Here is a 27,747-nt window from a genome sequence, read left to right on the forward strand (position 1 = left end):
AGGTGAATGGCCCAGCCCCATCATAACCTCTAGGCTCTAATAGTCAGCCTCACCACAGGCACAAAGTCATGGAACCACCTGTAACATTGACTGAAACCTCTCAAACTCTGAGCCAGGATAAAACCTTTCCTCTTTGAACTATTTCTCTCAGGTATCTGTCAGAGTGATGAAAAGTCTACCACAAGGAAAACAAAACAAAACTTACTGTGTGGCTAGGTAGCCAATTAGATGATTATCTCATTTAAATTGATTAAAAGGTAGAATTACCCTTGTAATTATTTTTAATTTTTTAATACTTTTCATACAATACATTTTGGTCATATTCTTTCCCTTCTCCCAATTCCTCCCAGTAGGATTGTTCTTTTTAAAGAAAAGGAAACTTTTAGTTTAGTTAGGAATAATAAACTTTTAGTTTAGTTAGGAATAATCCTCCCAGTAGGATTATTCTTTTAAAGAAAAGAAAGTTTTAGAAGTTACATAAGGCCTTCCATAGCAACAACTATCAGAACAAAATTTATTTTCAGGGGTGGCTGGAAGGTATATGCTCTTTTCATTTCCCAATAATTTGGCCTCCCGTGTCATTTATTGTTTCTCAGCACTCTATGATAACCTGCACTGCACATTTAACATGAAATTCAAGTTTTACTTGGCATTTAAACACTGCTGATAATGCTTGCAAACCAATGGAAACTGAATGAAAGTGAAATACAGAAAACTAACGTTTCTTCAAATTAAATACCTGTGAGCCTATGTCCCAGAAACAAGAACACACAATGACTTTAAATGGGATATATTAGAGGAAAACTGTTGCCAGTCCCTATTCTTTATCTGAAAGGCTGCTAGAGGCCTATGTTTACTGAGAGAAGTGACGGAGCCTGATAAGGTCTCAGCTGTAGAAGATAAAAGCTGGAAGAAAGGGTAGGGTGGGGCCAGGAACCTTCCTCACCTCTTTTTGTTTCTCCAGCAGACTCTCCAGTCGCTCCAGTGCTCTCTGCTCTGGACCCTTGTTTCGTTCAGCTTCATACTGACGCTGATTGTTCTCTTTGTGCAGACTCAATTGGAGTGCAACTCTTACTAGAGAAGTCATTAGCTTCATGGCTTTGAGTCAGAGGAAACAAGGAAGCCATTGTTCAAACCAGAGGACAGAGCATGAGTGCAAAAGCAAAGGGGGGGAAGGATAAAGTCAATAAAAAGCAGGGTGACCCTCAAGTCCTAAGGTTTCCTATCCTGGAGTGGCCCTCCCCTGTAACTTTTCTGGCCTTTTATGCACCAATCTATTGCCAGGGGTATGCTCTGAGAAGATCTGAAAACTGGGAATCATTATGGTGGTCTACCCCTATCCTATGTCCACTAGTAGGAAGCAGGAAGGAGCTGTAGGATAAAAGCAACAATGGCTAACATTGATGCAGGTGAGAAAGAAAACCCAAAACACAGAATAAATGTTAACTTATTAATTAATTCATTAATCTCAGGAAAGCCCACTGAGTTGTGCAAGTGCTCACCAGCCAGGGTACTAGTATGACGGAAGGCGCGGACCTGGGAATCTGAGAGGCCAATGAGTAGAGAAATAAGGTCATCCATAGGAAAGCCATCATAGAGGAGGCCATACTGGCACTGATAGACCAATGTCTTCACAAACTCACAGAAGCTTCCCTGGAACTTCTTCCAGGATGGGCCTGGAGCTGTCAGGGGATAGTCCCCTGAGTCCTACAAAAAGGGTTTATGAAATGTAACTCTATATACTTCACTTTACATTATCACTCAATCCCAGAGACATGCCGCTAATTTCTGTAAGTTCCTTTTATTTAAAAAAAAAAAAAGATTTAACTCTTCCTTATAGAAGTTATTTCCCAAGGGCAATAAGCCTTGTGTTTTGAAATCAGAATAAGAGGAACAAGATCATTTCAATCAGCTTCTTTCACCTCATTAAACTGTTCTGTTAGGTGCTGGATGATCTCTGAGTTGGACATCATCCTGAACATCTCAGGAGTTACAGTGCCTGGAAATTGAGACAAGAGACATAAAAAGAAAATAATAAGACACAGATACATCTGAGGATGAACGAGAGGAAACATTAAGAAGAGCTTAGGGAGCATCAGACAACTTGAATCCTTCCTAGTCATAAGCCTGTCACCATTCATTTGTACATGTGCTTTGAAATAACTTCTGAAAAATGCAAATGAACTATGCAAACAGGAAAAAAAAAACAAAACAAAAACAAGACTAGGCCAGATGATAAAATTTTTTAAAACAAGTTGATACTCCCTGGCCCAATAAACTAAACCTTGGCATATGGAGTTTGGGGGCTCCACAGCATCAGATAGAAAACACAGTGGCTGGGAAATAAGAATAATAGACTATCTCATCTACAAAGACTAAAAGGCACTAGATGTTTTATGCACACCTGCAAATCCAGCACTCTGGAGGCTGAGGAAAAATATAGGTGAAATGGTTAATAAATAGAAACAAGTAATAGATTGACTCATATACAAAGACTAAATGTACTGGATGCCATGTGCACGCCCGTAATTACAATACTCAGAAGATTGAGTGAGGCAGGAAGATTGCTTCAGGATCAAGACCAGTCTGGGATACACAGTGAAACCCTAGCTCAAAAACACAAAACAAAAAAGCCTCCATGGGCATGACAGTCCAGTTTCAAATCTGTGCCTATCACTATCATAGCCGAAGCAAGATTCTTTTCCACCAAAAGGTTGTGTCTCAAAAATCAACATAGTTCCCTATAAAATTAATTCTAATACTTACACACCAAAATTATAATTAAATAATGCAGCTCTTGTCTTACCTTCTTTACTTACATAATTTCAACTGTACTCATAAACAGAAGAAAAATTTTAAACATAAAGGGTAGGGATCAGAAAGAGACAGGGAAGTTTCCTCACTTTTACATCCACAGGATCGGATGAAAAAATTAACGAGCTCCAAGAATCCTGCATTTTCATCTTGCTTGTAGTTTTCTAGCCATTCATCCACCAAAGACTAGGAGAAAAGTGTGGATGATTTCAATTCCAACAGATTGTCCTATTTGATCTTCCCAACCGAAATATGCAAATATCTTATTAAAATTACAAACATCTTTTCAAATGTATGGCTGAACTAGTATGGAAGGCAGAACCCCACATAGGTCAAAAATGAGAAAGCAGCAATTCTGGAAGTAGGAAGCTGGCTTTTGATGGAAGGGTTTCACTAAACAAGATAAATATTTAGAATGCAGAGCATAGGAAATAGAGCCAAAGAATCATTCCAAGAGTGGTCCAAGAAAAGGCTCCCATAAAAGGTTGAGTCCTACAGAGCTGTATTCTTATGAAAATGAAGAATGGGAGATGAATTTACAGGGCCATTGGAAACAGCATGAGAATGTACTCTATAGCGTAGTTGGAGAGAAAAACTAAATCTCTACAAAACATTATAACCATACATAGCCCTTAGGACTGAATTTACCACCCAGATTCTTACTACCTATATGACCAGAATAATCTCAGGTAGAGATTAAAAGTGATTCTCGGCTGGGTATGGTGGTGAACATCTCTAATTGCAGTATTTGGGAGGTGGAGGCAGGCGGATCAGAAGTTCAAAGTCATCCCCAGCTTCATAGTGAATTTGAAGTCAAGTCTGAGCTACACGATACTCTGTCTCAACACAACAACAGCAAAAGTATTCAGAAGTGTTCCCATGTTAGAAACAAATTCAGGTTCCTCTCTTATAAGCACATCTTTGATCCTGACCCAAAGGGTTCCAACTCAGGGATTTGAAGAAAAATGAGTGAATCATAGAAAAAAAACCTAGTAAAACACAGGAGGAAAGAAAGCATTGAAAGAAATAGTTATAAAAACAGACAGCAGGGGCTGGAAAGATGGCTCAGTAATTAAGAGCACTGCCTGCCCTCCGAAGGTCCTGATTCAGTTCCTAGCAACCACATGGCTGTTCACAACCATCTGTAATGAGATCTGGTGCCCTCTTCTGGCCTGCAGGCATACATGCAGACAGAATACCAAGAATATTGTATACAAAATAAATAAATATTTTTTTAAAAACAGACAGCAGAATTACAAGCATTCACTTATGGGAATGAAGGTGTCACCAATTATTAAATGGCTGTTTCATATGATTCAAGAAATATACATATAAATGCAGAAAAATACAATTAAATTTAAAAATAAGTTAACTTTGCAGAGGTGAGATATATAATAAAATGTATAAGTTTACTGCATATGTCTAGAAAAATGGTTCAGCAGTAAGAACACTTGTTGCCCGGATTTGGTTCCCAGCACCACACAGCGGCTCACAACCACCTGTAACTCCAGTTCCAGTGGATCTGGTGCCTTCTTCTGGATTTTCAGGGCATTACACATTCATGGTGCAAACACACTCATAAACATAAAACAACGAAAACACAAACTTCTTCCAGAAATTACTCTATTGTACAGGATTGCTTTGGCTATCCTGGGTTTTTTGTTTTTCCATATGAAGTTGTGTATTGTTCTTTCAAGGTCTGTGAAGAATTGTGTTGGGATTTTGATGGGGACTGCATTGAATTTATAGGTGCTTTTGGTAGGATTGCCATTTTTATTATGTTGATCCTACCTAACCAAGAACATGGGAGATCTTTCCATTTTCTGGTATCTTCTTCAATTTCTTCAAAGGCTTCAAAGTTCTTGTCGAACAGGTCTTTCACTTCTTTGGTTAGTGTTACCCCAAGGTATTTTATGTTATTTTTGGCTATTGTAAACAGTGATGTTTCTCTGATTTCTTTCTCAGCTTCTTTATCATTAGTATATAGGAGGGCTACTATACGGAAGGTATTTATCAGCTGTAGGAGTTCCCTAGTAGAGTTTTGGGGTCACTTATGTTTACTATCATCTGCAAATAACAAAAGTCTAGACCATGATGGGTACACCCACTGAAACAGCTTACCTGAGCTAATAGGAGCTCACCAACTCTTTAATCCCAGCACTCGGGAGGCAGAGGCAGGTGGATCTCTGTGAGTTCGAGCCCAGCCATACAGGGAAGGAAACAGCATAGGTACAAACTAGTCCCTCTGAATGTGGGTGACAGTTGTATGGCTGGGGCAGACTGAGGGGCCTCTGACAGTGGCACCAGAATTTATCTCTACTGCTTGTACTGGCTTTTTTGGAACCTTTTCTCTTTGGAAGGATACTTTGCTCAGCCTAGCAAAAGTAGGGAGGGCCTTAGACCTTCCCCAAAGCAATGTGCCTTACCCACTCTGAGGAGTGGATGGGGGGGGAGGGGAAGGAGTGGGAACTGAGATTGGTATGTAAAATGAAAAAAAAAGATTGTTTTCTTTAAAAAAAAAACACTGGATGGGCTACAGAGAAGAACAGATGCTGAGCTGAATCAATGAAAGTATCCAAAATGCAAATCAGAGAGGCTGGCAGATTATCAAAGTATTAAAAGGATCAGAAAAGAGACTGAAAAGTTCTAAGATCTAATTGAATTCTAGAATATAATAAAATGAATAAAGGGCAGTACGCGAAAAGAATTTTCCATGCTTGTTGAATGACATCAATTCTAAAATTCAAGAAGCTAGTGGATCTCTAGCATAACAAATAAAAAGAGACTTAACCTTTAAACAGCCCATAAGACATTAGATGTCTTTGTCTTCTAGAAAGGCAGAATTGCTCCTGTCCTGTGATACTTAGAAAAGGAACATACAGCTGGGTAGTGATGGTGCACACCTTTAATCCCAGCACTCAGGAGGCAGAGGCAGGTGGATCTCTGTGAGTTCGAGGCCAGCCTGGTCAGGACAGGCTCCAAAGCTGCAGAGAAACCCTATCTCAAAAAAAAAAATTCTCCTCTGGGGGCTCTCTTATCACTGTAGGGACTCATACTCCACTGTCTTATCTTTTTTGGTTTAGGTATGCTAAATAAAATGCCAACAACAAATTAAATTTGTAGATTCTGCTCCTTATTGTCTCATTCTACAAAGAATCTGATAGTATTAGGGAACAGGTGAGTCTGGTATTGTGGCACGCTCCTTTAATCCCAGCAGTTATGAGTCAGAAACAGGCCCATCCCTGTGAATTGAGACCAGCCTGACCTGCATACTGAGTTCCAGGCCAGCCAGGAATACATGAAAAAATCCTGTCTCAAACAAACAACACAGAGACGAAGTTTGCAGTTGTCACTCTCTAAAGTCAGCACAGCCTCTTGCTCACTGAACTAAATAAATCTGAAGGAGGGTAAACAAGGTCTCATTAGTATGGCCTGTAGAAAGCAGACCAGCTGAAACTCCACAAATGGTAAAGCAGCCCTTAACCAGTTTTAGACACTGTTAGCCAGAGTCTGACCTCTACTGGCAGGGTGAAGAAAGCTCATTATTACAGGCTCCCTATGAAAGCTGACCCTATCACAAGTCCACTGAATTTCGGATTCGCAAAAACTCCCCTTCAAGTGTCTGATGTAAAAAGTTGCTCAGGATTTCAAACCAGAGTATAGCTATCGATGCTTTGAAAGAGACCTATACGGTTGTCATTTTTGAAGATACCAACTTGTGTGCTATCTATGCCAAATGTGTAACAATTATACCTAAAAATATCCAGCAGCATGACTAATACATAAAAAACACCTACAAAACCACTATGAAGGGAAACATTTCATTCCCAAAAAGCAATTCCCTGTCTTCTTCCTCTTATCAATAGTTCTATGCTACATATTTTTTCCTATGTGATCAAAAAGTATATGATTGCTAGCAGAAAAATAAGGGACAGAAATCAGGTATTGGTAGTTGGTTTCCATTTTCATTTTATGTGAATTCTTAATATAAATGCAAATTGTAAATCATTAATGCAAGTCAACACATTTCAGATAACAAGTTTCAACAGTTGAACTTTTATAATTATAAAAATACTTGCATAACTTTTTCTAGACAACACCATTTTTAAAATTATAATTAAATTTCTTATTGATACTAAGAGGAAGAGGAACAGAGGTGAGTCACTTCTTTACCTGCATGTCACTTTTGGCAGCTTTCACAGCATCAAAGAGATCATTGGTTGGAGGCGCTGATTCAGTCTTGTCATTCCCACTAAGTATTATTCGGGACCGCTTCTTCTGATGTTTTGCCACCTAGTAAGTATAGAAATATTAGGCATACAAAAGCTGTAAGAATGATGCTAACATTTAATTTCATCATTATGACCTTAAGTAGCCTGAAGCTGCCAATTCCACAGCTATGCTTCCCTTATTGTTTCAGATATTTAGTAATTATTTTATTGTTGTGAAATTTGTTACTACTAACCTTTTCTCTATTTAAAGAATTCTGGCACCTCTCCATCCTAATGTTCTCTTTTCTTCCATCCCATCACCTGAGTCCCTTCCAGATTTTTCTTTGCTGATTGCCCGACTAGATTCTAAGTTAAATAAAGTAGACTCATACTTCCTAAAAATAACCCCAGCAGCACAGACACTGAGAGAAACAATTAATAAATGGGACCTCCTAAAACTGAAAGCTTCTGTAAAGCAAAACACCCAGTCAACAAGACAAAACGACAGCCTACAGAATGGGAAAAGATCTTCACTAACCCCACATCAGAGGGCTGCTCTCCAAAATATACAAAGGACTCCAGAAATTGGTCATCAAAAGAACAAATAATCCAATAAAAAAAATGATGGACAGACCTAAACATAGAACTCTCAAAAGAGTAATCTAAAATGTCTAAAATGTTCAACATCCTTAGTCATCAGAGAAATGCAAATCAAAAGAACTCTGAGATTCCATCTTACACCTGTAAGAATGGCCAAGATCAAAAACACTGATGACAACTTATGCTGGAGAGGTTGTGGGGTAAAGGGAACACTCCTTCATTGCTGGTGGGAATGCAAGCTGGTACAGCCCCTTTAGATGTCAGTGTGGCAATTTCTCAGAAAATTAGGAAACAACCTTCCTCAAGACCCAGCAATACCACTTTTGGATATATATTCAAAGGATGCTCAACCATGCCACAAGGACATGTGCTCAACTATGTTCATAGCAGCATTGTTTGTCATAGCCAGAACCTGGAAACAACCTAAATGCCCCTCGAGTGAAGAATGGATAAGGAAAATGTGGCACATTTACACAATGGAGTACTACACAGCAGAAAAAAATAACATCTTGAATTTTGCAGGCAAATGGATGGAGCTAGAAAACATCATTTTGAATGGGGTAACCCAGAGCCAGAAAGACAATTATCACATGTACTCACTCATAAGTGGTTTTCAAACATAAAAGAAAACCAGCCAACAAATCACAATCCCAGTGAACCTAGACAACAACGAGGACCCTAAGAGAGACATACATAGATCTAATCTACATGAGAAGTAGAAAGACAAGATCTCCTGAGTAAATTGGGAGCAGAGTGATCTCAGGAGAGGGTTGAAGGGAAGGGGAGAGGCAGGGAGGGGAGCAGAGAAAAATGTAGACCTAAAAAAAAAAATCAATAAAAGAAAAAAATAAAGTGGACTCACTGGAGAAGTTTTGAGTGGTCGTTTCGCTGCTCTCTTCCTCGCATTGCGTCTTGAGTGGTCTTCAAAGTCACTGTCTTCACTAGTTGACACAGAGGGACTGTTCCTATTAAGAGAGTATGGTTTTTCTTGTATCATCCCATTCCTTCCACATAAAGAACTGTAATTCCTATTAATCTCTAACTGTGCCACATCTACATGAGAAAAATATTTAAATTTTAAGAGATATGGAGCAAAAAAAAACACTTCAAAGCAGTAGAGATGAAAAATGAGCAACTGAAAGCTGGTGAGAGGGCTCAGCAAGTAAGAGCACTTACGACCAAAGTCTGTTGACCTTGGAGTTCAACTCCTGGGGCCCCTCGGTGACTGAAAACTGACTCCTGAAAGTTGCCCTCTGACCTCCATGTATATGTTTGTGGCATGCACATATGCACATATACACCTAAATAAATGTACTTTTTTTTTAGAATGAGGAACTGAAACAGGTGGATGAGACAGGTGGTATTCAGAGAATGTTCAGACTACCACTCTGTGTGCAGAAAAATCTACATGGCTGAGGAATAACTTATCACTCATACATAAATAGATGAGTGTATACTTGGGGTTATAGTTTATCCTTGAAACATAACCTTAGTGATTCAAGTTCATAGCGCTAATATAATCTAGTCCTCGATAATAGCACTGGCAGAAACAGAAATGAATCAGAGAAGCCCAATTAATACAAATGGAATAAAGATAATGGTGTATGAGATGGATTTTTTTCTCTAAAAAGATTACAAAATACAACATGCTATTATAATCTTCACAGAATAAACTCATAAAGCTGTAAGAATCATAGATCACAGAACTACAGGACACCAACTAAAAACACATTTTCAAGCAACAAATAAAGCACTCTTTATTTATACAGTTCTCAGTCCCTGAGTCCACTAGCACACTAGCAATGGCTATATGCTAAGCACTGCTACATGTCCAACATAGGTTTGGCTAACAAGATGAATTCAAAACTAGACGTGTAAAAAAAAACTAGACATGTACTTTATTCTTTTTCAGGGTCTTGCTATGTAGCCCCAGGGCTGGCCCTTTCAATTTACAACTAAGGTTTGCTATTCTTGATGTTTGTAAGATGTAAGACAGCCAAGAAACAGCAGCGCTAGGAGGAGTCTCCAGTGTGAACCAGTATAGCATTTCTTCCCTTTCTCTCTTCTCCCTTTCTGGCCACCCATTTTTTTGTTTGGTTGGTTTATTTTTATTTATTGTTTGAACACAGAGTCTCATGCAGTCCAGGCTAGCTTAAACTCACTACACAGCTGTCCTTAATCTCTTGATCCACCTGCCTCCACAGCCTAAGTTCTGGGATCACAGGTGTGTTTCATAACATCCAGCTTCATACAGCGTTTCTGATATTTTTAGAGTCCCACACATACTATCACCAAGAGAGGAGAACAAAGAGCGGAAAGCTGATGAGGATATAGAAGGGGCCCCAAAATGCAGAAACCTCTCTCTCCCAGCTGCTCACCGCTGTGCAGTATCCTGTGAGCTCCCATCATCACAGGATAGACTGGTGGGGGAACAAGGAGACAGGGCCTTCTGTGCACTTCCCACAGACTTCTGACTTGGGGAAGACACACTGTCTGAGGAGGGTGACCACAGACTGGGCATGTTAATCCAGCTGCAGGGAAAAAGAAAGAGTGTTTTTACCACCCCCACTCCAGCCCTGCCCCAACCACTTTCTCACCTAGGACAGGGTGTGGGGCTGGGGCCCCAAAAACAATACAGAGAGGTACTCAGGTCACGACTGCATCAAGGGTTGGCATACAGAAACCTGAATGGGATGGCGGTGATGCTGCAGGCTAATTGGGAGACTGAGGCAGGAAGGTCACCAAATTCAAAGCCAGCCTGGATTATGGAATCAATTTCAGACTAGCCCGAGCAATTTAGTAGGCCCTTATCTCAAAATAAACGTGTGTGTGTGTGTGTGTGTGTGTGTGTGTGTGTGTGTGTGTGTGTGTCCTGGGCATTATAGGTAGAAGGCTAGGCTAACACATTTAAGACTTGGGGTCCAATCTTCAGTACAGGCAAATAAATAAATAAATAAATAGCTTTAGGCGTGAATCCCTTTCACTGGAGGGGGCGGCCATAAACTGGCTGGAGTAAGAGAATGAGGCTTAGCTGACACTTGCAGCCCTCAGCACTGCCCCTCTGATTTCCATTTCTGGAAATCGCCTCCTGGAGCTCTGGATGATTCGGAGATAGATAGAGGTGCCCTTTGAATTAGGCCGGAAACATTACGAAGGGTAAAGGAAGTGCGCATTCCGTTTCCAGAAAGCGCCGTCTAAGGCCGACCCTAGGAAGCTGGTTCGAGCTTGGGGGGCTTCCCTTGGGGAGACGACTCGTCTCTCCGGGACTTCCATAGTGGACCCCACAGAGGTGCAGAGGACGGAGGGGCAGGAGGGTCGGAACGCGGCCTAATTGTAGGTTCAAAGGGTCAACCTCACTGTTGGCGATGGATGCACACGCGTGAAGGAAGGCCACCACCTCCGGGGTCCTTTCAGGCCTCAGTGGACATCCCGCCTCTGACAGAGACGCCCACCGCGGCGGCTTTTCTGCCTCAGGAGGCGGGCGGGTCTCGAAAGACGCGGGAAGGCACGAGATCCGCTGTGCGCAGGCGCGAGATTAACTGTCCTTCGCGCGGCTGAGAAGTGTCGCGAGATTCAGGGGAGCGCAAGCTCGTGCTGAACACGTTCCGGTCACATGGCGCGCTCGGCTTCGAGCAGCCACCAGGCGTGAGGCATGCATTCCTGTCACGTGGGCTCGAGCGCCAGCGGCTCGCTCCACCCTAGCCACGCCTCCTTTGCGCCTCTGCCCCCCTCCATTGGCTGAGAGTTCTGCTACTGCCTTCAGCCCGGCTTCTCAACTGCAATAGGCTCAGTTTCACGCAAGCCCCGCCTTTCGAGCGAGAAAGCCACGCCCCTCCTCAGGGCCACATCCCACATCCCCCGCCCCCTCCACCTCTGCAACCTCCGCTGTGCCCGCGTTCCGCCCCCTGCCGAGCTACCCTTCCACATTGGCTTCAATTCTCCCCTGACCCCGCCCCCGAGGCCGGTTTCTTCTCATCATTGGCGGGCCCCCGCTTCGGGCCCCGCCCCCTGTCCCGCTCCCTGGCTCCCATTGTCTCCGCAGATGCCGCCTGGTCCAGCTACCGTGCTGGGGTTGCTCAGTTTTGGGGTGCACGCTCTTTCTCTGTTCTTCGAGACGTCCCGCGGCCGAGAAAGGAATTTTAGAGTTCCGTGGACTCTCCTTTCCTCCTTAGGACCCACTTTGCCCCGTCCCAGGGAGGACAGCAGCTATGTCCGCGCTGCGTCCTCTCCTGCTTTTGCTGCTCCCTCTGTGTCCCGGTCCTGGTCCGGGACCTGGGAGTGAGGCAAAGGTCGTCCGGAGTTGTGCAGAGACTCGGCAGGTGCTGGGAGCCCGGGGATATAGCTTAACTCTCATCCCTCCCTCCCTCATCTCAGGTGAGAAGAAAGAGGAAGACTAAAAAGTCAGGGGTGGGAGGGGGCGGGGACGGGTCCTCCCCGTCTCACGATGACTCTTTCCTTTCAGTGACCATTGTGATAATTGTCTCATCTCGTAGGCATCTTTCTTCTCCTCCTGTAACTTCCTTACCAGGATCACAAGAACCCCGCTGCTCACATAATAGCGCTTGCTCAATCCCCACCCAAGGAATTCCCTCTCTGTAATTAGCATACCCGTTAGTGGCTTTCTTAGCAGCCAGGAATTCCCTTGCAATTTCTGTGAGCTTTTTTTATAATAATACTTTTGCTCACCGAGTAGCCCCACCCCTACAAACCCCATTCTTCACCCTGTAGATGTCCCATTAATCCTTGGAGGCGTGGCGTCTGCCGTGTTGGGAAGAGTCACCTGAAGACACCCTGGTCACCAATTTGGCGCTCGAGGCAGCTGTCAAATAGATGATCCCATGACAAATAGGGGTGAACTGGGGTGGGCGAGGGACAGTAAAGAGGGTTCAGGTAGGGCTTAAGGGGCAGACAAAGAAAAAGGCGGCCAGGCAGGTCGAAGAGAATGACCAGCCTCCTGAGACAGGTGGGAGATGGAGGGAAAATCCTAATATCCCGCCTTGCTGTCCACTGTTCCTCCCCGTTTCCTCTGCCCAGGTGAGCACCTTCAGATCTGTCCTCAGGAGTACACCTGCTGTTCCAGTGAGACGGAGCAGAAGTTGATCAGGGATGCTGAGGTCACCTTCCGTGGCCTGGTGGAGGACAGTGGCTCCTTCCTGACTCACACACTCGCCGCCCGGCATAGAAAGTTTAATGGTGAGGACCTTTGGGGGTCTCCAAATGGGTTCCACGCCTCTTTATGTTGATGATTCCCGCCCAGCCCCTGTCCCCACCTCTTGCAGTCACCCCAGAGCTCCCTGCAACTGCCCGGTCCTGCCTGGCTCCAATTCCCACTCTGCATTCTCTCCAGGCCCCTGCCCTGCTCATTCCTAGTCTGCTGGATCTCTGACTTGCTCAGTTTTCTAACTCTTTTGCCTCCTCTTTTCCTCACTCCCTCCGGTCTCTGCCCTGTCTCTGCTCTCCCCCTCCCTATTCCCTCTTCTCATCCCTCCACCTTTGCCAGAGTTTTTTCGGGAGATGCTGTCCATATCCCAGCATTCTTTGGCCCAGCTCTTCTCGCATTCCTATGGTCGCCTGTATTCCCAGCACGCCACCATCTTCAATAGCCTGTTCTCTGGCCTACGGGACTACTATGAGAAGTCCGGTGAGGGGTTAGATGACACCTTGGCGGATTTCTGGGCACAGCTTCTGGAGAGAGCCTTCCCTTTGCTGCACCCCCAGTACAGCTTTCCTCCTGACTTCCTGCTCTGCCTTACTCGGCTCACCTCTACTGCTGATGGCTCTCTGCAGCCCTTCGGGGACTCACCTCGCCGCCTCCGCCTACAGGTGAGGGGGTCCCCCAACCTGAGCTTCAGCAGCTTCTGACCTAGTGTCCTAATTTATGAGCCATCATCTCCAAGACAGTCTCCCGTTTTGTGCACATGTCACCTCTGACCTTATGCCCTGCACCTCAGCCTTTCTCTGGCTTGGTGATCCTTTCTCAAGTCTTGATCACCTGTGCCTGACCAGTGTCCCTTGGTCTCCTCTAACTACATGCCCACCCTCATTCTTTGCCCTACTTTATATACTCACTTGGCCCTCCGTCCCCAGCTAGTCGTCTCTATGTCTCACACAGTGACTTCCTGTGATCCAGTTAAACATAAGCTGGGCAGTCCATGGTATCACATTGGATTGTCACCATAATTGTTTGAGGTAGATAAGAGCATCCTTACTTTATGAAGAAGAAAAATGGGGCTCCCAAGGAAGTCCCATAGCCAGTGAGGAGTAATGCTGGACTCCACACCTCCTTCTAAGTTCAGTGTTCTGATACACAGTCTAACTCTAAACCTTGTTCCATACAACCCTACCAGCTCTTCCCAAACACCCAATATTTCTAGACGATAATTCCTTTGGAGCTATTGAACCTCCCTCTTACATCACCCAACAGTGTACCCACCCCAAGTTAACCCCACAGACCCAACCTCCTGTTGTCTCTCAGCTCCAGTCTTGCCTAACTCATAATAATTTTTGTGGCTTTTTTTTCCCTCACCTTCTTTTTCCCAGATAACCCGGGCACTGGTGGCAGCCCGGGCCTTGGTCCAGGGTCTGGAGACCGGAAGAAATGTGGTCAGCGAAGCCCTTAAGGTTAGCGGGGACCTGAAATGGACAAAGCTCAGGGAGTGAAGAAGACAGGCACCAGCTGGCGGGAGGGGCCTAGAGCTGTCCCTTGTCTGCTCCTGGGCTCTGGTGTTCCAGGGTATATCAGGAAGGCAGGCCAGAGTCAGGCCTCCACTGGGTCTCTGACCCTCCCTTCTGATGACACCTTCTACCGGTCTTGGAGGGCTTGTTCATTTCCATAGCGGTTCAAGATTGTGGTGGTCCCCTCGGTGCCCCCTCCCTCCTCCCTGCAGCTGAAGGCCTCGCTGCATCCCTGGTCCCGTCCTAACCTCACCTCCTGCCTCCCTCGTCTCTCCTCAGTCATCTTGGGCCTGAATCTCTCCTTACCACCTCCTCCCCAGTAACACCCTAGTCAAACACTTCTCATGAAATAGAATCAGAAACCTTTGCCACTGGGTACTCCCCTTCGCAGCCCAGCCTTGTAGCAGTCTGGTGGTGTCACCGAATGCCATATGGGGTCACCAGCCACAGTTGCTCACATCCAGCTTCCAACAGATAGCCTGGGGAGGTGGGTCAGGATCTCTGGTCTCTCTATGCCCAGCACCAGGCTTGCTAAGGCAGCTTAGGTGTTCATGGATGCCCAGACCCTTTCTCTACCCACCAGGTGCCCGTGTTGGAAGGCTGCAGGCAGGCCCTGATGCGTCTGATCGGCTGCCCACTTTGTCGGGGAGTCCCCTCGCTTATGCCCTGCCGGGGCTTCTGCCTCAATGTGGCCCATGGCTGCCTCAGCAGCAGGGGACTGGAGCCTGAATGGGGCGGATATCTGGGTGAGGGGGCTCAAGAAAGCCTGAGTATTGGAGGAGGGTCCTGAGTAAGGTTGGGGACCATTTGTGTAAGGAGAGGGTGGCCTAAAACCAAACTGGGAAGGGGGTAAAAGGGAGGGGGCTTTTCATTTAATCACACACACACCATCTCCACGCAAGCAAATTGCTCTTTCCTAAGTCCGTAGTGAGATTTGTGGGAATGCCCTGGTTCAGTGCATACCCTCTACGTTCTCTTTTCCCTCCTTCCCTCAGATGGTCTCCTGCTGTTGGCTGAGAAACTCCAGGGACCCTTTTCCTTTGAGCTGGCTGCTGAGTCCATTGGGGTGAAGATCTCAGAAGGTTTGATGCACCTGCAGGAAAACAGTGTAAAGGTGTCAGCCAAGGTATAGAGAGGGAAGGGTAGAAGGGTAGGGGTGAGGTGTGGCTTTCGGTGTGAATATCGGAGACAATAGGTCATGTGGGGAGACTGTAGACTCGGGGGTGGGGCACAGTGTGGTTTTCTTCAGAGTGGCTGTGTTGGGGTCTTTTCCTCTGCACAGGTATTTCAGGAATGCGGGACCCCACATCCAGTGCAGTCTCGTAACCGCCGAGCACCAGCGCCCCGAGAAGAGGCTAGCCGCCCGTGGAGGGTAGCAGCTGAGGAAGAACGGCCGACAACGGCGGCGGGCACTAATCTGCACCGCCTGGTGTGTAGAGGAACTGCGGGTGCAGGTGGGTGTGGCACGACCGCGCTGGACGCGCTGCAGCTTTGTTGTCCGTCGTGCAGGTAGGGGAGCTCCGAGAGAGAGTTGGTCGCGTGCGGGGCTTCTGGGCCGGATTGCCCGTGACCGTGTGCGGGGACTCCCGCATGGCTGCAGACCTCTCGCAGGAGGCGGCACCCTGCTGGACTGGCGTTGGAAGAGGCCGGTGAGTTTCTGGCGGTGGTGGCGGGAGTTGGGCAGCAGATAGAGGGAAGGAAGGCAGCGGGAGCCTTCGCGGTGGTGTGTTCCTAGGTATCTGTCGCCTGTGGTCGTGGGCTCCTTGAACGAGCAGCTCCGCAACCCGGAGCTGGATCCCTCTGACCCCGACGTCCCGACGCGGCGGCGGAGGCTACATCTCAGAGCAGCTACGGCTCGGATGAAGGCAGCTGCCCTGGGTCAGGACCTTGACATGCACGACGCTGGTGAGACTCAGAAACCCACTCGGCACCGCCCCTTGCCCCCGCCTAGGGACAGCGTCCAGCGAGTCTCCCCTAGGGGCCTGCCCATTGCTTCTCAAGTCCCGCCCACTGCCCTCTAACTTTTACCTCTGCTGAGAGCCAGCTCACTGCTCTGGAGCCCAGCCCACTACCTCCCTGCCCGTTTATGGCCCTCTCAAGTACCCGCTCTTGGAACTCCTGGTGGCCCCAGACACCATCACCCCCCACTGCGCCTCTGCTCCCGCCCGGCTCCCTTTGAGTCCCACTCATTGCCCCGTTAGCCCCGCCCCCTCGCAAATGTCTCCATCCTTGATTGCAGCGAAGACAAACATTCCTACAGAGAACACTGAGGAAATGTACTGTAAAGAGCAGTAGTGGGGGGGGGGGGGGACAGGGAAGCTAGCTGTGGTACCACTGGGCTGCCCTCCACCGCCAGATTAGCCAAAAAGAGAAACAAACATTCATGGTTTATTCTTTGTCTTGGTCACACTCCCTGCTCCTTCCCCCCGCCCCCGCCCGTTTCTCTGCTTTTGTTCTTTGTGACTTCTTGTCTGCTCTCCAGATGTACCCACTTCTGTCCTTTTTCTGACGCTGGCTTTCCCATCTCATTACCTTATCCCATCTCCATGTCTGGCTTCTGATTTCTGATTGTGCGTTCCCTCCCCCGGCGTTCCTGTCTATCACTCTTATGTGTGTCCTTCTCTTGCCTCTCTTTATCTCTCTTTTTTTGTATATTAATTATGCAAAATAATGGGGTTCGTTTTGACATTTTCGTGCGTGCCTATATACACAAACGTGTTCTTTGTGTCTTGCCTCAATTTCCCTCCCATATGCATCATTCCTACCTCTCTTCCTCTTCCTTTCTGCATCGACCTCTGTTCCTCTCCATCTGCACAGATGAAGACGCCAGCGGCTCCGGAGGGGGACAACAGTACGCAGATGACTGGAAAGCTGGGGCAGCGCCTGTGGTTCCCCCAGCCAGGCCTGCAAGGCCACCTCGCCCTCCTCGAAGGGATGGCCTTGGGGTCAAAGGAGGAAGTGGCAGTGCCAGATATAACCAGGGCAGGAGCAGGAATCTGGGATCGTCTGTTGGTCCTCACGTTCCACTCATCCTCATCCTCTTTCCCTCAGCCCTGACCCTGCTTGGACTTCGATAACCAGGGAGGGGTGCCCTAGCATCAGAAGGGTTAATGGCCCTTTCCTCTCCACCTTTCTCAGCTGAGCATGAGGAAGCGTGGACGGGGGCTACAGAGAAGTAGAAAGGGACTTGGTGGGTGAATGGCTGGGGCCCCAGATCCAGGAGTTTCCCATTGTTGGGCTGGAGGCAGATGGGTATTCATAATATTTATTTTTTCATTTGGGAACTGGGGATATTTATTTAGGAAGGGAGTGTGGTTCAGCTCTTTTAAGGTGTGGGGCTCACTGATGCAAAAGGCAGGGGGTGGGCTGTTGGGGAACGGGTTGAAGGAACTTGGAAGTGGGAGGGGGGACTGTTGGCATGGGGGATACCTGGTATTGAAGATGGACAAATAAACCTAGCTGGGAGTGATGTCACATGCCTGTAAACCCATTATTTGGGAGGTTGAGGCAGGAGGATTGAGAGTTGGGGACACAACTCACACACACACAAAAAGCTAGGTGTTGACAGTGGGACAGAGGATGGGGATGGGGGAGATGACCTGGGTTCTGTTGACTCTTTAAAAGCATCTGTTTCTTAAGTGGGGGAGGGGGGCTCATCCTATGACCTTTGCCATCCACATCCTTCACAAGCATCCATTTCATATTTCAGCGTTAAAGTCTGTTTATAGGTAAATAAATAATTTATTGGACCATACGTGTGGCTTTTTATACATGTGCGTGTATGTGTGGTGTGTGCATGTGCACACCCAGACGCCAGAGGAGGAAATCTGTCCTGCTGTTTCACTCTGTATAGGCATTAACCCCTTGAGAAGGCATTCTCACTGAATCTGGAGCTAGGCTGTCAGCCAGCAAGCCCCAGTGTGCCTCTTATGCCCCGCCCATCCCATATCACTGGAGTTACAGGCAGATGCACTTGTGGCCATGCCGAGCTTCTTCACATGGGTGCAGGGGATTTGAACTTGGGTTCTTGTGCATGTGGAGCAGGTGCTTTTCCTGCAGTCTGTTTCCATACTCTTTAATTTCCCTCCTGGGCATATGTAACTGGCTCATTTTCTACCTGCTTCTTGCCTCTTGAAGTATGTTCCCTGGGAGCAAGCAGCCCTAAGGAACAACCCCAGATTTCCCAAGCCTGAGGTCTAAATATCTTAGCCTATTAAAAAAGAATTGTGAAGATCAAACAGGAATCACATGAGGAAGTAGTTGTAAAATGTGCAGAACACCAGGTCTATTTATGTTAACACACCACTGCCTTTGCCTTCGGGGTAAGAGTGGGAATTCTTGACAGACTTTGGCTATCTTCTCTGTCTCTGTGTGTGTGTCTGTCTGTCTCTTTCTCTCTTACACACACCTGAATAAATCTTTTGTTTTGTGGAAAGTCAAAAAAAAGTAATTGATTCCTTCTTGAAAGGAGGGTAGAAGTGCCATTTCAAAGGCAGGCTAGGGTATCTTTTCCCCAGTAGATTGGTAAAGCGGCATAAAGGGGCAGGGAGGGGAGAGACCCAGAGAGAACGGATCAATGCCCAAGCAAGCAAGTTAGCAGCTACTTGGGCTGGCGGGACAAAGGGAGGGGAGGGGGAGGAGTCTGGGTGCTGAGAAAAGTTTGTAGAGAAAGTTGATCCGAGGAGCCGGGCGGTGGCTGGGACAGCCCGACCTGATTTTTCCCCTGCTCTCCTTGTGGCCTGGTGAGTGGCTAGAGAAGCTGAGGCTGGGACCAGTGGAGGGACCTTTGAATTTATGGAAGGAGACCTGAAGGGTTCTCAGAAGACCCTTAACAAAGGGCTGACGACAGATGAAGCAGTCACCAAAGCTGCAGAGGGGACTGTGAGCCGGGATGAGGGCAATGCGAAGAGCTTGAGGTGGATGGGAGGAAATAAAGTTTAGCTCGGGGATACAGGAGTTTGCTGGCTGAATTCTGGGGGCTGTGGTGGGGGAGGGAGTTGGGGATAATGCCAGAAGGAGGCGAGTCCCTGGATAGCAAGCTTGGATTCTTTTCGCTTGGGGTCACCCTGGCAATTCAGGGAAGGAGGCTGTCAACGCTTGCTGGAAGGACCTTGATCTTTGATTGTATGGCATGATCTGAAAATGTGGAGCTAAATCCAAATTCATCAGGAAGCTTAGGTCCTGGGAAGAAAATCAATCAAAATATCTCTCTCTCTCTCTCTCTCTCTCTCTCTCTCTCTCTCTCTCTCTCTCTCTCTCTCTCTCTCTCTCTCTCTCCCCCCCCCCCCCGTGCAAGATAGGATTAAGAAGCAGAATGGGGTGCATCCAGGGGCTCTGTCATCCCACGTTTCCACCAGCCCCTTTTAGAACTTGGGGTCTGCCTTGGTGGAGTGAAAAACAGCCTTGCCAGCAGGAGCAGTGACTCACATCACTCCTCTATGTCCACCCGCCCCCTTTCCTCCTCCAGGTTACCCAACCTTTTCCTTTCTGGTTCCCCCGACTCCATCCCTTCTAAGGTTTCCCCCTAAACTAGCTCAAGAAGGAGGGAGGTTCTTCATTCCTATTTGTGATTGACGGAGGGACTCGGAAGGCAGCCAGGACCTGGCTTGACAATGCCCTGATGGAAAGAAGGTCATGAACAGATTCTATCTCTTTTGGTGTCTGTTTCATTTGAGATCTGGGTCCTGACTTTCTCTCCTTCCCTTTCAAATATCCAAAGTTTGGGAGAGGGGTACAGTCGGAGAGTTTGGGGAGGGGTGGCTGAAGACAAACAAGTTTGGCAGAACAGGGAATAGATGTCAGGTCATCTATAAGGGTCTGGTGTAAAGGGCCCGCACACACACACACACACACACACACACACACACACACACACACACACCCTGGGCCACTCACCATCCCCGCTTCAGGTCTTAGTGGCAGAAGAAGAAAAGGTTCTGCCCTTCTCTTTAGACTCCTCTCCTTCCCCCCTCATTTCCCTTCTAGACGCTGACAGAGGCAAAAATCTGCTAACTCAGGGGCAGACTCAACCAGGGCTGCGAGCAGGCCTGGGGAATGAGCCCCTGATCTCCAAAAGGTGTCTTCCACGATTGCGCAGCCAACTCCAGCTGTCTCTGCCACCCATGGCTCTTGGCCCAGGCTCTGTCCCTGCCTAGTGTCACCTGCCTTGTGGCACATGGGTCCACTGTCTCCTGTCAGGACCATGAGGCTCTGGAGGCCTCGGAGCCTAGGGGTGGCTCTGGGAGTCTTCATGACCATTGGATTTGGCCTCCAGCTCTTAGGGGGACCATTCCAGAGGAGGTGAGTACCCATCCTGCCTTACCTCTCCGACTATACCCCACCCCCAACCTACTCTTTCTTAATCCCACCTGGGGATGTGTGACTCTAGGGGGCAAATGCTGGGGTGGGGGGCATTCCTGCTGCCCATTCAACACAAGGACCCACCTGTTCCACATAATGGCAAGGGACAGGACACTCCGCTTCCTTTCTCTTTCCAGGTTACCGGGGCTGCAGCTCCGACAGTCCTGGATCCCTTCACTGGGACCAACTGTTAAGTCTTGCCTCCCCCGACAGCGGCTTGTGTTCTTGAAGACACACAAATCTGGGAGCAGTTCTGTGCTCAATCTCCTTCATCGCTATGGGGACCAGCAGGGGCTACGCTTTGCCCTGCCTGCCCACTACCAGTTTGGCTACCCAAAGCTTTTCCAGGCCTCTAAGGTCAAAGGCTACCACCCCCAGAATTCAGACACCAAGAAGCCTTTCCATATCCTCTGTCACCACATGAGATTCAACCTGAAAGAGGTGAGGAGGTGCAGGGAGGGTGGAGACGAATGGACAAGAAATCTCAGGCTTGTGGTCAAGACATGTAAGAGGGGTTCATCCTTGGTATGGGGGTTCACCCACAAACTGGGCCCTAGGATATAAAGGTGAGGTTTCCTGTTGCTCTTTCTCTGAGTGTCCTCCGCCTGGGGCAGAGCTAAAGTATTCCCTCTCTCCTGTGGGATCTGTGTGTGGAGGATGTGTGTGCTTGTGGGGGCCAGATGTCAGGCCAGATATCAACTCCAGATATATATCTTACTTTCTACCTTAGCTTTGGAGACCGGCAGGGTGTTTTACTGAACCTGGAACTTAATGATTCAGCTAAACTGTCTGGCCAGAGAGCCCCAGGATCATCCTGTTTCCATCTCCCTAGCGCTGGGGTTATGGATAAAAACCATGGTTTGAAACTTCATGTCAGTTCTGTGTTAAGCCCTCAACAGAAAGAAGAGTTGGACATTTTGAAAGTGTGATGGCATATACCTGTAATTCCGGAACTTGGGAAGTTGAGACAGGAGGCTCCTGGAGGTCAGACTAGGGATGTAGCCCAGCTGATAGACTGCTTGTCTAGCATGTATACGGCCCTGGATTCAATTCCTAGCAGCATATAAACCAGGTGTGGAGGTGCACACCTGTAATCCTAGCACTTGGGAGATGGAACCAGAAGAATCCAATCTCAAAAAGTTAAAAAAAATAGCTGAAGGTCAACCTGAGCTGCATAACTATACCTCTATCTCAAAAAGAAACAACAAGAGAGACCCCAGCTCTGACCCTGAAGGAGGCATCTTATCGGAGAGATGAACACGTTGTCTCACGTGCTTAAACCAGTGAATGCTTGTCGGGAGAAACAGAAAGCACACGGGCACTGGGCGTGGTGGCTCACACGGTAATTCTAGCACCATGAGGGATAAGGAGCACCTGGCAGGAGAACAGAGAGGTTCATGTGGTGGGCAAGGAACTTAAAAGAAAGATCAGAAGGGGTTTTCGAGAAAAGGCTCATTATGTTTCCTGCTTTCTTGTGTGTGTGTGTGTGTCTGTCTGTCTGTCTGTCTGTCTGTCTATATTTGATACTGGATCTGTCTGTCTGTCCATCTGTATTTGATACTGGATCTCATGTAGCTCTGACTAGCTTCTAACTCAGTAGCTGAGGATGATACTGAACTCCTGATTCTCCCGCCTCCATCTCCCGAGTGTTGGGTACAGGTGGCACAAACCACTATCAGTTTATATAGTGGTGGGGATGGAACCCAGCACTTTGTGAACGCTAGGCAAGCACTCTATAAAGTGAGTTAGATCTCCAGCTCAGACATTCTTCCAGGGGAACTGTGTGTGTGTGTGTGTGTGTGTGTGTGTGTGTGTGTGTGTGTGTGATACTCAACATTAGCCCAGAATGACCTAGAACTCATGGCAGTACTTGTATCTCAGTCTCTCAGAGTGCCAGAATTATAGGTGTGAGCTAGTAGTGTCCAGTAAACATCAGATATTCTTGGTGTTTTGTTTTTGTTTGCTTTTTAATGAAGTACTAGGGATTGAACCCTAGTGCGCTAAGGGATTCCCCACTTACGCTAAGCAAGCATTTTTCCCACTGAGCTATATCCCCAGCCCAGATTGGGCATTCTTAGAGGAAGCAAACCATCACAAAGACATGATGATTTATGTAGACATGTGTGTATCAGGAGAGTGTGTGCAGTTTATAGAATAGCAGAGACTGCCCAAACACTTTGTTTTGGAACAGTCTCTTGCTGTGTACCCTAGGCTTTCCTTGAATTCTTGGCTATCCTCCTTCCTCAGCCTTCCAAGGGCTAGGATTTCATATATGAGCCACCACACCCGGAACACCCTTGTTGAAGGCAGAAGAGGAGACAGCTGAGGACCATGAAGGTGATGTCAGGGGCAGCAAGGAGCCACTGTTGTATAACAAGGGGCTACCGTTAAGAGTGGGCCAGAGGGGTTGGGGATTTAGCTCAGTGGTAGAGCGCTTGCCTAGCAAGCGCAAGGCCCTGGGTTCGGTCCTCAGCTTCAGAAAAAAAAAAAAAGAGTGGGCCAGAGACCACTGCACTGGGGATCCTCTGATGGCTGAGAGATGACCGTCATGGTCAATGCCATTCTACCTACCGTGTTCCAGGCCCTTCCACATTCTTCCACCTATACTAATCCAGATTTATACCTGAAGACACAAAGGCTCTGATGACATCGGTGAAATGCCAAAATCACACAAGTAGCAAATGGCAGAACTGGGAACGGTTATTTTTGATGCCAGGGACAATTAACTACCACCTGCTTTCCAAAAAAAAGCCAGAGTTTAAAGGCTCTGCCCTCTGGGCGTTGCCATATTAAGGAAGAAAATGAAAAACATTCAGTTAAAGAAAGGCATAACTCTTAAAAAAAAAAAAAAACCTTTGTAGGATGTGCCCATAACTGATCCCAGTGTGTGCGTAGCATAGTGCATGTGTGGCAGGCAGAGTCAGAGGGCAGCCTTGTGTCAGTTCTCACATTCCACCTCATTCGAGACAGGATCTTCTCTGCACTTTGTGGCTCTGTGCTCCAGGGTAGCCGGTCTGTGGGTTTCTGAGGACTCACCTGTCTCCACCTCCCTCCTCACCGTTGGAGATAACAGAGGCGTGCCCCCCACATCTAGCTTTACCTACATGGGTGCTGGGGATCCGAACTCAGGTCCTCACACCTGTGCAGCAGCTGTTTAGCCACTGAGCCTTTAAAAAAAATCATTTTTTTTCTCAGTAAATTTTCAGTCTGTTTTGCTATGTAACCCCACTCTCAAATCTAAAAATGGTCATTCACAAATGGTCATTTGTTCTCTGGCTGTCTCCTGCAGAGTTGAGGGGGGTGGTATAGGAGTTTGGGGAATGAAATTTCTTGATGATATGAGAAATGTAACCATTTGTTCTCTTTTAGGAGGGATGGTTAAAGACTGAGGAATGCCTTGTTGTTGATTTGGGGCCTTGTTCATATAGTTTCCAGATGCGTAGCATAACAGCATAAATTCCAAATAAGTTCCTATTATCATTTTGGAGATTGACCCAATTGTATTTTATTCATCTGAAGATTTGTTTGTGTGTGAGAGAGACAATGTGTGCCTGTGCATGTTCAAGGCCATTTAGAAAGGGTAGCAGGGAGTTCTCGGCTATCATTCTCTGCCTGTTCCTTTGAGGGAGGGTCCCTCCCTGAACATGGGGCTAGGTTCTCAGCTAGGTTGGAAGCCAGCTAGCCCAGTGATCCTCCTGTCTCTGCCCCCATTGGAGGCAGGCTTATGGGCATTTGTAGAGATACCTGGCTCATTACCTGGGTGCTGGGATCTGAACACCGATTCTCACAACTGCAGGATACAAGGTCTTAACCACTGAGCCATCTGCCCAGCCCCTGATCCTCATTTTTAAAAACTTCCTTAAGGACAGACTTATTACCAATTGCCACTGTGATACAGAAAGGTTAGATTCCATGATAAAAGTCATTTTCAGGGTAGATTCCTCCAGGGAGTGTGGGAGCTATTAACATAACACATCAGTCAGTCTGCAGGGCTATGCTATAGCACAACTAAGCCTGATTCTCAAGGTACCTGTCGAGTAATAGACACATCCCAGACTTCAGCCTTACCCATTTTCCAGCACTGTCCTGCCCTCCCCCCACCTCCCGCCAGTGCCATACTTCAGGAGTGTCTGGTTCTCCAAGATCTTTGGAGTTACAGAAGAGCCTTGTGCCTTGTGTGGCAGTCATCTTAGACTGGCCTGAGAACACAGCTCCTGCCACTGATGTCTCCCTCCTTCCATTTTGAGGAGCCTCAGGCCAATTGCTTTCTTGAAGTTGTGATTAAGAGTCCCAGAGTGTGTTGTGTGTGTGTGTGTGTGTGTGTGTGTGTGTGTGTGTGTGTGTGTGTGTGTGTGTACTGGCCATGTTGGCACCTGTCTGTAATTACAATGCTCAGCTTAAATTTAAGGCCACCCTGGGCTGTGTAAGTGTGACCCTATCTCAAAAAGGGATAGAGCTGGGGAGGTACAGTAAAATGCTTACCATGCAAGCAATTTTAGAACCTGAATTTGACTTCCAGAACTGATGGAAGAGAGCTGGGCTTGGTAGCAGACTCTGTGTTCCCAGCTCGGAGGAGGCAGATAGGAGAGTCCCTGGGGCTCCCTGACTAGTCAGCCTTGCCTGGTTGAGCGCCAGTGAGAGATCCTGTCTTGAAAACAAAGGTGGATGACACCTGAGAAATTGAGGTTCTCTCCCAGAGTCACACGAACAAGTGCGCACACAAGAACACTCACACATATGCACATGCAAAAACTGAATACAAATGGAATTTTATTGCAGAAGTAAACACCAAGTCTGGTCCTTAGAGGTTTTAGGTGTGTGCCAGCCAGCTCCCAGGGCTTATGGCCCTGTCTCTGCCTCCTTGGCACAGGACTTACGGGTGAGCACCACTGTGCCAGGCTTTTATGGGAGTATGGACTGGGGTCCTCATGCCTGTGTGGCAAACACTTTACTGACTGAGCCATTTCCCCAGCCCCAGGTTTGAGAGTTTTTATCAACTAAAGAAGACACAAAGGCCCAAGGAAATGAATGACCTAGAGCTTTGTGGGTTCCGGATTTCTGACTAGCTGTTATCTCATGTATTCGTCTCACCTGGGAACCCCTGACTTCCTTTTTGCAGAGAAGCAAATTGAGTCTTAGAGGTGTTACATAACTTCCCCCCAAGAACACCCAGCTAGTTAGGGAAGCTTAGCTGGGGGGGGGCAGTGTTCCGGGGGGGCAGTGTTCCGAGGGGGCTCACCAGAGCCTTAGCTTGTCCTTGTTTTTTACTCAGTCAAGCATTCTCTATGTCTGCTTTCTTTCCTCTGCAGGTACTTCAGGTCATGCCTTCTGACAGCTTCTTCTTTTCCATTGTCCGAGATCCAGCGGCTCTAGCCCGCTCTGCCTTCTCCTACTACAAGTCAACCTCATCAGCCTTCCGAAAGGCACCTTCTTTGGCTGCCTTCCTGTCCAATCCTCGAGCCTTCTACAGACCCGGGGGCCGTGGCAACCACTACGCCCGCAACTTACTATGGTTTGACTTTGGGTTGCCCTTCCCCCCAGAGACGAGAGTGAGTCCTCATCTACCCAGGGACCCCAGCCCCCTCCAGCTACATATTATGCCTTCTGCTGCTGGCCCTGGAACTCTTTTCCAGCCTGTGACCACAGCTGCTAATAGTCACCAGCAGCCAGCCGGCTTTGCCTCTTCAGATTTCCGGCCCTCATCTTTTATCCAGTGGGGTCTGGCCTGGCTGGATTCGGTCTTTGACTTGGTCATGGTGGCCGAGTACTTTGACGAGTCATTGGTTCTGTTGGCAGATGCCCTGTGCTGGGGTCTAGATGACGTGGTGGGCTTCATGCACAATGCCCAGGCTGGAGGTGAGCAGAGGCTCGGGGCTGCCAACAAGAGTGTGTTGAATAGTGAAGATCAGCAGCTGACTGCACGGGCCCGAGCTTGGAATAACCTAGACTGGGCTCTTTATACTCACTTCAACCGTAGTCTGTGGTCACGGATAGAGCAATATGGCCGCAGCCGGCTGCAACGTGCTGTGGCTGAGCTCCGGGCTCGAAGAGAAGCTCTGGCTAAACGTTGCCTGATGGGAGGTGAGGCTTTAGACCCCAAATACATCACCGATGTAAAGCTCCGTCCTTTTCAGTTCGGTTCAGCTAAAGTTTTGGGGTACGTACTTCAGAGCGGACTGAGCCCGAAAGACCAAGAGGAATGTGAACGCTTGGCTACTCCTGAGCTGCAGTACAAGGACAAACTCGATGCCAAGCAGTTTCCCCCTACAGTCTCCCTGCCTCTCAAGACCTCAAGGCTGCTGCCCCCATAGGCATGGGATGACACATGAGGACACACGACGCACCTTCCCTTCCCTTGGAAGGAACAGGAAGTTTGCTCTAAGGCGAGACTTGAGCTGCCTGGTTTTTCAGTAGGAATTCCAGCAACAGCTGCCTCCCACCCCCAGCTGCTCACTTGGTCTCTTCAAGTCCCAAGATGAACATCTAGCAGTTCCCCCAAAGCTCCCCTGGAGGGGCAAAAGAAGAGTGAGCCAGAGAAAGTTGGGGCATGATACATCCAGTTCTCTATGAAAAAATTGTTATGGAGCTGTGTTGATTTCACTGTGAAGATATTTGTTGGATGAATAAATGCTATGAAACATTCATGTATTTTTTTAAAAAATTATTTTTTTGTGTACAAGTAATTTGCCTGCATGTATAAATGTGTACCACACAACATGCCTGGTGCCCACAGGTCTCCTGGAACTGGAGTTACCAATGACTGTGAGTCACCATGTGGGTGATGGGACCCAAACCCTGGTCTTCTGCAAGATCAGCAAGTGCTCTCAACCTCAAGCCATCTCTCCAGGCCCCAGTTGTGTTTTATGTAGGGCTCTCAAAGGGGGAGGGATGGAGACTCTTTTGTTGGATAGAAATTGGACTGGAAAGCGTTCTTTCCTTTCAGTATTTCCTCAAGGCTGGGAATACAGCCCGTTGATAAAACAACTGACTAGCCTCAGGCTGAGGCTTGTGATGCAATAATACAGACACATACCACCAAAACCAACCGCCGCCACCACCACAAAAATCCAAGAACAAGACGGGTAGC

General features: G+C 47.5%; 3 protein-coding genes and 1 long non-coding RNA gene across 6 annotated transcripts in view; 2 read left to right on the forward strand and 2 right to left on the reverse strand.

Annotated features, from left to right (window-relative positions):
* Window positions 1-12,795, reverse strand: part of Stag3 (STAG3 cohesin complex component) — a 31,571-nt gene extending 18,776 nt beyond the window's left edge. The window contains exons 1-8 of the mRNA XM_075975122.1: window positions 12,668-12,795; window positions 10,004-10,156; window positions 8,488-8,590; window positions 6,988-7,107; window positions 2,904-3,000; window positions 1,923-1,999; window positions 1,503-1,707; window positions 947-1,098 (exon numbers count right to left, since the gene is read on the reverse strand). Coding sequence (XP_075831237.1) covers window positions 947-1,098; window positions 1,503-1,707; window positions 1,923-1,999; window positions 2,904-3,000; window positions 6,988-7,107; window positions 8,488-8,590; window positions 10,004-10,146 — 897 coding nt within the window. The 5' untranslated portion in view covers window positions 10,147-10,156; window positions 12,668-12,795. The remainder of the gene's footprint in view (window positions 1-946; window positions 1,099-1,502; window positions 1,708-1,922; window positions 2,000-2,903; window positions 3,001-6,987; window positions 7,108-8,487; window positions 8,591-10,003; window positions 10,157-12,667) is intronic.
* On the forward strand, window positions 11,670-27,302 carry Gpc2 (glypican 2). Of its 3 annotated transcripts, XR_012910755.1 has the most exons (12): window positions 11,687-11,999; window positions 12,660-12,818; window positions 13,126-13,448; window positions 14,166-14,246; window positions 14,884-15,046; window positions 15,296-15,426; window positions 15,583-15,729; window positions 15,810-15,949; window positions 16,036-16,205; window positions 20,286-20,600; window positions 20,798-21,101; window positions 25,970-27,302. XR_012910755.1 is itself a non-coding variant. In XM_075975132.1 (10 exons), the coding sequence occupies exons 1-10, from the start codon at window positions 11,834-11,836 to the stop codon at window positions 17,375-17,377; spliced, it is 1,740 nt and encodes a 579-aa protein (XP_075831247.1). In that variant the 5' UTR covers window positions 11,670-11,833; the 3' UTR covers window positions 17,378-18,048. The 3 variants fall into 3 exon arrangements, 2 of the variants coding, with proteins under 2 accessions (XP_075831247.1, XP_075831252.1); XM_075975132.1 differs by lacking the exons at window positions 20,286-20,600; window positions 20,798-21,101; window positions 25,970-27,302 and adding an exon at window positions 17,118-18,048 and having other exon boundaries at window positions 11,670-11,999; XM_075975137.1 differs by lacking the exons at window positions 20,286-20,600; window positions 20,798-21,101; window positions 25,970-27,302 and adding an exon at window positions 17,118-18,032 and having other exon boundaries at window positions 11,928-11,999; window positions 12,686-12,818.
* LOC142851260 (uncharacterized) lies at window positions 14,190-14,919 on the reverse strand. The gene is made up of 3 exons (XR_012910756.1): window positions 14,881-14,919; window positions 14,664-14,779; window positions 14,190-14,207 (listed from the first exon to the last, which is right to left on the reverse strand). It is a non-coding gene; the product is annotated as an uncharacterized LOC142851260 (long non-coding RNA).
* Gal3st4 (galactose-3-O-sulfotransferase 4) lies at window positions 20,473-27,302 on the forward strand. Its single transcript, XM_075975142.1, has 3 exons — window positions 20,473-20,600; window positions 20,798-21,101; window positions 25,970-27,302. Exons 1-3 carry the CDS (start codon window positions 20,476-20,478, stop codon window positions 26,969-26,971), a joined length of 1,431 nt encoding a protein of 476 aa, XP_075831257.1. The 5' UTR covers window positions 20,473-20,475; the 3' UTR covers window positions 26,972-27,302.
* Window positions 27,303-27,747: the final 445 nt, after the last annotated feature.

Source organism: Microtus pennsylvanicus, chromosome 1 (assembly GCF_037038515.1).
Source record: "Microtus pennsylvanicus isolate mMicPen1 chromosome 1, mMicPen1.hap1, whole genome shotgun sequence".
Lineage (NCBI taxonomy): Eukaryota > Metazoa > Chordata > Mammalia > Rodentia > Cricetidae > Microtus > Microtus pennsylvanicus.

Bases quoted from the DNA above. Each gene is read 5' to 3' on its own strand.
- Gal3st4 (XM_075975142.1), top strand. From the start codon at position 20,476: ATGGGTCCACTGTCTCCTGTCAGGACCATGAGGCTCTGGAGGCCTCGG. The intron at 20,601-20,797 runs GTGAGTACCCAT...TTCTCTTTCCAG, and splicing joins GGGGGACCATTCCAGAGGAG to GTTACCGGGGCTGCAGCTCC. The intron at 21,102-25,969 runs GTGAGGAGGTGC...TTTCCTCTGCAG, and splicing joins TGAGATTCAACCTGAAAGAG to GTACTTCAGGTCATGCCTTC.
- Gpc2 (XM_075975132.1), top strand. From the start codon at position 11,834: ATGTCCGCGCTGCGTCCTCTCCTGCTTTTGCTGCTCCCTCTGTGTCCC. The intron at 12,000-12,659 runs GTGAGAAGAAAG...TCCTCTGCCCAG, and splicing joins CCCTCCCTCCCTCATCTCAG to GTGAGCACCTTCAGATCTGT. The intron at 16,206-17,117 runs GTGAGACTCAGA...CCATCTGCACAG, and splicing joins CCTTGACATGCACGACGCTG to ATGAAGACGCCAGCGGCTCC.